The sequence below is a fragment of the Gekko japonicus genome, unplaced genomic scaffold (assembly GCF_001447785.1).
Source record: "Gekko japonicus isolate JY-2015 unplaced genomic scaffold, Gekko_japonicus_V1.1 scaffold1497, whole genome shotgun sequence".
Classification (NCBI taxonomy): Eukaryota; Metazoa; Chordata; class Lepidosauria; order Squamata; family Gekkonidae; genus Gekko; species Gekko japonicus.
The window spans coordinates 120,871-130,826 of NW_015168091.1; the positions used below are offsets into that span (position 1 = coordinate 120,871).

Consider the following 9,956-nt stretch of genomic DNA (forward strand, 5'->3'; position numbering starts at 1 on the left):
CCAGGTGAAATCCACAGTGTTTGACACTGGGCCAGATTCTCATTCAGCCTAACCAATCACACAGGGTTGTTATTAGGATAATAGGCAAAAGGAAGAAGCATGTATGTCCCTTGAGCTCTTTGAAAGAACAGCCGTGTAAAAGCATACCAGGCAGATCCAATCCCTCAAAATGCTGCTCCTGGAGAAAGGGTACTTTTAAGAACAGTCTGAGAGGTGAAGGGATTGAAAGTCAGGAGGAACTGACAAAACGGTCTCCTCCTTACCACTGGTGGAAAGCAACCTTTGAACTTAAGCACCATGAGGTGCTTGCCTTATTCCCAACGACCTGAACTTTTCAAGTTTCAAAAGGTTGATTTTGAAATACAAAAAAGGATCCCAAGATTCTGCGGATGTTCTACTAATGTGAGAAGATTCGTCAGCAGCTCTTATAACAGATGCTAAATTTAACAGTTATCTGACACGAGAGAAAGAATTATGCTATGTGAGCCAGTTGTATCTCTAAGAAATATAACAACTAAATTTCAGATGATGAAGACTTAGGAATGTAATAAGCTTCAGGTCTATTTTAGATTAATCTGAGTGAAATTTAGAGATCTGTAAATGTAAAACGGTGAGAGACTGCTCCCAACTGCTTAACTGTACATTTTTACGAAGCAAATGAAAATGATTTATTTATTTATTTATTAGACTTGTATCCCGCCCTTCTACATGGGCTCAGGGCGGCTAACAAGAGGCAAATGCCATACATAACAATAAAACCAAACAGAACAATCAAGTTACATTTTACATTTAAAATCGGTGCTCACAACAATATATCATCCAAGACAAGGACAATGTTTCAGAAGGTACTACTGTCTCTTCTTGATCAGTCTGCACTCTGTCCGTTCTCCATTCCCAAGGCCAGTTCACATCACCAAAAATGGCAACGCGATGGTGGTACAGTGACGGTGGCGGCTCCTACTCAAAAGCCTGGCGGAAGAGCTCCATCTTACAGGCCCTGCGGAACTGCATAAGGTCCCGCAGGGCCCTGATCTCCTCCGGGAGCTCGTTCCACCAGATAGGAGCCGCCACCGAAAAAGCCCTGACCCTAGTCGCAGCATATTTAACATCTCTAGGGGCTGGGACAACCAGAAGATGTTTTGCCCCAGACAGTAGTGCCCTTGGGGGAACATATGGGGAAAGGCGGTCCCTTAGTTAAGCTGGACCCTAGCCATATAGGGCTTTATAGGTAAGAACCAGCACTTTGAAGCTTTGATATACTTTGATCTACTTAAAAGAAAGCACCTTAGAGAAAAGCATACTAGCCTAACAAACTGTACCAAGGCTTTTCCTATAGAAACTGTTGAAAGAAATCCAAGCAGAAGGCAGAAATCACTTTCTGAAAGCTACCAAAAATTCTCATTCTTCAATGTACCAAGCTGCACACCATCTATATTTTAAAAGATTCTAATCCAGGTCTTAATTATCTTATATAATATAGCTTTCCAGGGATCTAAGCCTTGAATTCAAACGCCCATCTCTGATTGCCAAGTGTACAAAATAGGAAGGTAGAGACAGAAAGTGTCTCAGAAGACAAGAACAGGGTAGGGGAGGATTTCTGCTTGCAAATGGTTCACTGCTGTGTACAATATGCTATTCTGTCCTTTGAGCTATCTATTCCTTGCTGTTCTAGACTACAGATCAGAAACGGTCTTCTCCTTGGCCAACTCCAACCCCCTTTGGTGATGACACTGGACTCTCTATAATTGACAGCCCAGAAGTGAAATGGCATTGAGGCAGCAGTTTCTTCTAGCGAGCTATTTTGTGGATAGAGGGAAGGTGGCATGGTATAACTGATCTCATCAGATCTCAGAATCATAGCAGGGTCTTTACTTGGAAGGGAGATACCAAGGAAGACTCTGTGAAGACTCTGCAAACCACCTCTGCTTCTCACTTGCCTTGAAAGCTGAAAACCAGAAGCTGGTTATGATTTGATGGCACTTTACACACACACACATTTTGTGGTTAGTATGCATGCAAGATAGGCTTGGACTTCCAGCAAGCTAGGATGCGACTGTAACATGCTCCTGTACATGATCAGCTACCACAAACCATCCTCTCATAATATCAGATTAGAAATGTGGAGATTTCAAGACACAAATCTGATGGTCTCCACTTTTCACACATGGTGCATGGATACATCCTTCTCAAGTAAGATAACTTTAAAAAATTACACATTACATTTTCATCAAGTGACACAAATTGTACAGAAATTTACAGAAGGTTCAGTGTTCTTGGGGGGGGGGAGGGACCCTCATACAAGGCCTAGCAATTGAGTCATTTAACGTGGGTTGCCTCATCTGAAAACAAAAAATTCTCTAACTGAGATGAAGCAGCAAGATTGCACTTCAACCAGCCACAATTATTTATTTCTACAGCATAGGGAAGGCAGCATCCAAAAGCTTACCTGGTAGACTGCATCTGCCGGGTAGTTTCTGGGTCTTCAAACATCTTGACAATTGGTTCAGTTTCTGCCTGAAGTTGTTTCAGCTGTGCAACAACTGTGGTTCTCTTTTCACGCAAAGCTGAGCATAGAAGTAAAATGTTTAAGCTTTCTCTACAAAGTCAGCAATGATTTGCTAGGATGGAATAACACCAAGTATTCTGGATTTTCAACTCATTTATTTCGGTAAGGTGTAGGAAATTCTTAGCTGAATATAGCCAAAAATGCACTTAATAAGGTCAACAAGAATCTCAAGCAACTTTTTTTAAAAAAATCAAAAAGTGATTTAAAGACCAACAATAAGTGCCCTGGGGATTTGTGTGCGTGTGTGAGACAATTACACTTTTAAAATAGGTTAACCTGGAACTGGCAAAACACTATCAATCAGTTCAACAGAATTTCTTGTTTAACAAACTTTAGGAATACTAGGAGAAAGTCAGTCAAAACACAGGCCCATGAAACTCCAACCTTAAAACAGTAATCAATTCAGTTTGCACATGGGGTCTGCACATGAAAAGAAAATTCATTTTGAACATTGTCTTCTAGAAACTCAAATTTTCATACCAGAAACACTAAAGCTTAAGGTAACTTAATATGCACATTGGGGGGAAAGTGAGCAAATAGGTTAACAGAAAGATTTTAGATCAGAGAACCCACTAGTCTGATAAGTGATTAGGTCTGAACCCACTAGTGATAAGTGAGTAAACAAATTTCATTGGCAAGATTTTAGATCAGCGAACGCCTGATCAGACCCACTAGTGATAAACAGCTAGAAGCATAGAGAAAGGTTTTTCCAGGAATCCCTAATAGTATGCCACAGAGCAGCACTAAAACAAAATACGTGCATAAAGTCTTTTCACAACCCACTGTGTCTATATCCAAGAACCATGACTTGCCTGACAAAAAGTACTCTGGTACAGATGAGATATTCCTTGCTTGAAGGGAAAGTTGTAATTAAGAGGCAGAAAGGGGAAAAAGCCATTTGGTTAATATTAATTTTCTGTAATGTGTATGTAAAGGAGCCTCCATGAGTGACAGATAGGGGAAGGAACAGAAGAGAAATCCAGCACTTTCCCAACATTATGTTATGGGGGGGCCACTGCCCCTGGTGGTGCGAGAGGAAGTAAGGCCATGATTGCTCTTCCAAATGTAGGCCTGCTTCGTGTTCCTCCAATCCAAATACAATCTCCTCTCTCTGCGGAAATTTTACTGGCATGGTAGTAAACTGTTTCTCTGTCCCTGTATTCTCAGTGGCTGGACAAAGAAACAGACCACGCGCACACACATACTGCAAATGACAATTTTTTCACTGGAACTACTAAAAAGCATCAATGAGATAAAAGTATTTTAAATAAGCCAGCAGCATCTTCATAGCCTCATCCAGAGCTCTGTTTCTTGGTCAAAATAGAAGATAATCAAGCACTGGGAATTAATCTACATTTATTTTATTTAATTAGGGAATTTGCATGCCACCTCCCTGGAGACCTATTCAGATTAAATTTACTAAATTAATTCAAATTATAACTGCTGTGCTGGCAATTCTTCTCCATCCACAACAAATTACACAGAAACAGAACCAAAACTATGGAAATTAGTAAAAGTGAAATAAGAGGCTGGCCATAATGGATATATTTAGTTTTGAGCAAAGGCTTTCAGTGTACAGTCAATCGAAATCTGAGAAAACAGTAACGTTCAGTAGATAATATTTTGGGTTTAGAAGCTTTACTATTTTCAGTAGACCATGCCTCAGTTCTTTTTATAGTCCAATAAGCTTACCATGAGGAATATCATCAGAATAAAGGTTTTTGTAGACATCCATAGCAAAATCCACCATATTGGTATCACTAAGGAGATCCAGTTTTCCTTGAAGTAATTCCTTTTCATTGTATATCTGAAGCAGAAAACATAGTAAATGTGTATAATGGGTTTCTGATTTAAGAAACTGATGTTTTAAGGTAAATTATTACCCATGCCCATGATCTATGGTTAAGTTTGCTGAATGGTCATATAGCTTTGTAAAACTTTTTAAGACCACCAAGCACGGTGCTGTACCTTTTAAATACTAAGAGATTCAGATACCATATCAAGTCAACATTAAATCTAAATGTGCACGCGGGTGGCTTTTTGCTGCACTCTTATGCCATATTACTTCATCTCATGCAGACTGCAACAAAGGAAGCCTGGGTTCAGATGGGCACTGGTTGCATCTGATACTCAAGTTCCGAGTCACGGCCTAACTGGGTTCATTTTGCCCAGCAAACTGGGATGCTACACCTGAATTAAGCCCTCTGTGGCAGAAAAAAAACCCTAACGTGGGCCCCGTTCACACGAGTGGTTTTGGGCCGGGAGAGGGACGGATCAGGGGGCAGCAAACGGGCGCGATCCCACAGCAACATCTGGGAAGCGTACCGCGACCGTTCTCGATCCGCCCCTTCCATCCAAACTCCACAGCAAAAAAGAACCACCTACCTAGGTGGTTCTGTCCGAAAGGCCGCATCAATGCCGGCCGTGGGATCGCCGGCGCGTCCTTCCGCCGGCGCATCTCCGCCCCCCGGCCGAACTGCGCATGCTTGCACATGTGCAGTTCAGCAGCCTCCCCCTCCCGATCGTCTCTTCCTCCCCGGCATCTGATCGTGCCTGGGAGCAATGCGTCGCGGCTCAGGGGATCCGTGGAATCCCGCTGCGGCATCTCTATTTTGGTGCGGCTTTTAAAAGCCACACTTTGGCCGGGGTTTTTTCTGCCGTGTGGCAGGGGCCGTGGAGTAACTTGAGCACATGCATGCATACTGGGAATGAGCTTCAAGCCAGGACTGGCTGGAGGGAGTGAAGTGAGGGGCAAGTGTGTAAAAATGACAAAAATCCAGGCTCTTGCACACTGAGGCTTATTATCAGCTTGATGCGGCATCTAAATGCAGTAGACCTTGGCACTGCCCGAGATCTCTACCGCATATTCCATCTTGTTTCATCACACTGAAGTATATGGTCATTCACAGTAACAAATACCAGAAACAATTTCAATTTAAATAATCTAAGAAGCCAGATTCAACATGATGAGATCAAATCAAGCACAATAGAGGTTTTTTAATTGTTTTAATCTAAAATGCAATATATTTTTCATGGCCTATAAATGCTTTACGGAACCAACTTTTATTGGTAAAGAAGTAAATCTGAGATATTCAAAATATTTGCACATGTTCACCAATGTAAGTCAGCTAACTAAAGGGCACTCGCCTGAAGCACTTCTCTGCTTTCAAGTCTGCATCTATCTTTGCAGGAAGTCAAAATATAGACAGGTAAAAAGATTAAAAGATAAAACAGAAGATAAAAAACTGGAAACCACTAACATTTGTTTGGAAAACCACTGCCAGATCCTCTGTAAGCACTCTTTGGCAGGCTCAGAATGACTTCAATTCTAGAAAGGCAGCTGTATTTGAACGGTAGCCAAGACAACAAAAAGTCTGACACTGGTGTGGCACCAGTTTTTGTGAGTTACAGCCCACTTGGTCAGATGAGTGCTGTGTTATATATACTTTTAATTTACCTACTATTATTTTAAGAGCTGCTTTTCATCAGTGATGTGCATTTTCTCAGGAAAATCGCCTTGAAAAATTTCTGATTCAAATTTAAATAATGTTTAAAATACTGTTAGCAAAATTTAAGTAACGCTAGCAGGAAAAGGTAAGTATAAGGTGTCTGTCCATGCTTCATATACCAAATGTATCCCATCTAACATGACTGATTTGCAGCATAACAGCCATCACAGATAAACAGACTATACACACACACACACACATATGCAGGACAGAAAATTTTCTACCAAAACACACAACACCAGAAAATGTTCTTTTTTGAAAAACTTTCTACCCACTAAATTTTTAAACAGAATACATAATATTTATCTAATGCTTTTGTGTGTTCAAAGCTCTTTCAAGCATTGTCATAATTTTTACAACTCTGTCAAGTTATTATTATACATTATTATTATTATTACTACTACTATATTTTGGGGTTAAAATGAAAGAAAGGGGCTCATTTAAGGCTATCTAGAGTAGCAGAGGAATTACCTTACCTACAAAGTTTTACAACCTTGTAAACCTATTGATTTTCTAAGCATGTGTCTAGTTTAAGATTCTGCTGTTAGCATCTGCTCTACCCAGCTCTCCAATCCAAATAGCTGTTTCGAAATCAGATAGCCTAATTAAAGACCGTCCTAATTTGAGGGACAAAATGCTATGCAAAAACCAACTACTGAAGCAAAACTAAGGGTGATTGACTAAGACCACACTTTATTAGTTGCCAAGCACTCTCCAAATTATGCTCAATTCCAAAGCTATAGTTCGAAAGCGAAGGAAATCTGGAAGGAACTACTTCAACAGCTAAAAAACAGCTTTTGCAGACGAGACTGCTATGTACAATAAAAAGAATATGTAAATTCAACAAGTATAGAAGGTCTAGCGTATGTCCACTAGCTTGGAGTCAGTTATGGGCAGAACGAGGGTGAACAAGCTGAAACTTAATCCTGACAAAACAGAGGTTCTCTGGGTTAGCAGAAAGGCTTCAGATATCCCCTGTCTTGGATGGATTGAAAAGCCCAGGTTCACAGCTTGGGTGGGCAGAGAAAACCAGGTGGCCGCAGTAGTCTGGAGTGCTTTCACCCAGCTTCAGCTGGTATGTCAGCTGCCTCTGTTCCTGGGTCAGCCAGATCTAGCCACAGCGATCCATGCCTTTGTTACATTTAGACTGGACTACTGCAATGCACTCTACGTGGAGCTACCCTTGAAGAGTATGTAGAAGCTGCAGCCAATGCAGAACACAATGGCTAGGCCGCTGGTTGTGGCCAGCTATTGAGACCACGTGACCCCAATATTACAGCAATTACACTGGCTACCAATCTGAGTGCAAGCCCATTCAAGGTATTAGTTTTGACCTTTAAAGCCCTACATGGCTTGGGACCAGGGCATCTGAAGAACCATTTCTCATATATTTCTGCCCTGGAATTAAGATCACATGGAGAGGCCCTCCTAATTGCTCCATCAACCAAAGATGCTCCTTTGGTGGGTACATGAGGGCTTTTTCAGTGGCAGCCCCACAATTATAGAAAAAACCCAGAGAGGTGCGCTTGGCCCACTTACTTTCAATCTTTAGGAGGCAGCTGAAAAGTGGGGTTTTTTTTTAATTTAAGACTGTGTAGTCCTAAATTTTTGATTTTGAACTTTGGTTTTATGTTTTATAAATACTGCAAACTGCCTTGAACTCTACAAGGGAAAAAAGCAACCAATAAATATTTCAAGTAAATAAATGTATGTGCCTCTCCAAAAATACACAATTATTCTGTTTCTAATTCAATCGATTCACAAGGCAACTTATTCCTTGCTACATTTGATCTCCTAAGGCCTACACACATGTAAATATGTTTCAATGAACATTCCAACAATTTTAATGGGATTGATCATACAGCACAATGATAAAACTAGTAGCATATTAAAAACTTAAAAGGTTTGTACTTAAAAGATTTATACATAAAAGTTACAAACAAGATTTCAGTACAAGTTCATCTTGTGCATGTGGAGTTCGTGCATTTGATGAAGTCAACAGGAAACAGTTTATGGTAGAGTTTAAGTTGTCTTAGTTTTTAAGTGTCACAAGACACTTTTTTTTAGTATTTTTGCAACAGACCGACATAGCTATTCCACTGGAATCACAATAATAGTTTATAAGGTATTTACACTAATCCAAAGCAATACTTTAGACACTAAAGCCAAAGGGTATCTTTCATTAGAACCAAACAAAAGAACACACAAGCATTTGAGTTTCCCAGAGCAGGATACAAACAACACACACTCATTCCTGTATAGCTGTCCACATCAGTTACAAGCATTTGTGTTTGTATTCTATTTGCATTAAGCCAAACCGTGATAAAATAGCCATTATTCATAATAGCACTCTGCACACGTGCAGAGACACTTCCGTTGCAAACCCCTACTTTAAAACTTTAGTACTGAGCAAGTCTTCCCAACGGCTGTCTTTGAAGCAAAAAGAAAAAGAAACAAGCTCTCCACATTCCTCTTCTCATCTTTTTTTTTAAACGAACTAGAATGTCAATCCATCTCGCTTCCCAGCCATTGGCGCAGAATGAAGGAGATGCGCACGCGCACTGCCTTTACCGTCGCTACTCCGCGAACGAGGCCAGAGAAGGGCCCCGAGAACCGGTAGGGAGAAGAAAGCCCTGAGGCTCAGCCCCTTCCCAGGCTGTCATAAAAGGCGGGAACCACCCTCACCTCTTTGACGGAAAGGAACTCGAGAAGCGGGAAGACCAAATGCCGGTCTAAGAAGTGAGCGATGCTAGTCGTCAAGTCGTACTCCGCCATCTTGAACGCGCGGATGAAAGGAAAAGGCAGAGCTAAAACCCTCTTCTGCCGCTTCTTCGAGGCGCATGCGCGGCCGCGCACCACTCAAAGCGGCCAGAGTCGGCACGTTAGAGGGAGGAGAAAATTGCCTATACATGCGCACTGGATTTCTTACGTTGCGCTGTTCCAAACAAGCACCTCCCACCCCCTACTCGCTTTGAATCCATTAGCCCCGCCTCCACCGCGGCTGGACCGGCCAAAAACCAAGGTGAGGCTCTGATGGCGAGTTGGACGACTGAGAAGAGCAGCGCATGCGCCGTTCATGTAGCGTGCCGCAGTAGAACCATGGGTTCAGACGCATGCGCCCAGGGTGAAATGGAACCGTCTTGTATGGAAACGGGTCTTTCTGTTGATTTCGGTGGGGCAGATTTTCTTTTAAGGGAAACTTAAGATGCAATTATTTAAAAAGGTTTTTTTATTTTTATTTTTTTGTCAGGTAGTGAAAGCGAATATTCTTCACCTGGTGCGGAAGGCTTGAAACACTTTGCACCATTCCGCAACCGAGATGCCACAAGAATCTCTTATCACTGCCCATGTCAGCTGAGGGAGTAGAGGTGGACAGAGAGCAGGGTATCCAAAGAAGATCTTGACTGTCTACTTTTTTTGCTATGGAGTTGCAGCCAGTAGGTGACCCTGTAGGGTTTTGAAGGCAAGAGATGGAGAAAGGTGGTTTGCCACTGCAACCCTGGACTTCCTTGGTAGTCCCCCAAGTACTAACCAGGGCTGACCCTGCTTAACTTCCGACATCTGTTGAGAGCAGGCTAGCCTGGGCCATCCAGGTCAGGGCATGTTCATATTTTTAGAAGCAATTCCACAAGAATGCAGTTCCAGATCAGTGTGTAGTTACTGGATTGTAACTTTTATGGCAAAACCCCCCCCCCCATTCCCTAGTGAAGCAGGTTCACCCAGAGCAATAAAGGTCGCTTGGCTGTAGAAGGAACATTTGCCAGAGCTGTGTGTTGCTTATTAGATGTGATTTATTTGGCTGAGTGTCTCTGCCCTGGGAAGGGCTTTGGATTCACTCCAGGGACATGCATAGTAAAAATGACACGGTGCTTGATGTGCCA

The 9,956-nt window shown here is 41.9% G+C and overlaps 1 protein-coding gene across 1 annotated transcript in view; it reads right to left on the minus strand.

Annotated features, from left to right (window-relative positions):
- EIF3E (eukaryotic translation initiation factor 3 subunit E) overlaps window positions 1-8,871 on the minus strand; it is a 30,470-nt gene extending 21,599 nt beyond the window's left edge. The window contains exons 1-3 of the mRNA XM_015414736.1: window positions 8,761-8,871; window positions 4,259-4,373; window positions 2,447-2,564 (exon numbers count right to left, since the gene is read on the minus strand). Of these exons, the coding sequence (XP_015270222.1) occupies window positions 2,447-2,564; window positions 4,259-4,373; window positions 8,761-8,850 (323 nt within the window). The 5' untranslated portion in view covers window positions 8,851-8,871. The remainder of the gene's footprint in view (window positions 1-2,446; window positions 2,565-4,258; window positions 4,374-8,760) is intronic.
- Between the last annotated feature and the right edge of the window lie 1,085 nt (window positions 8,872-9,956).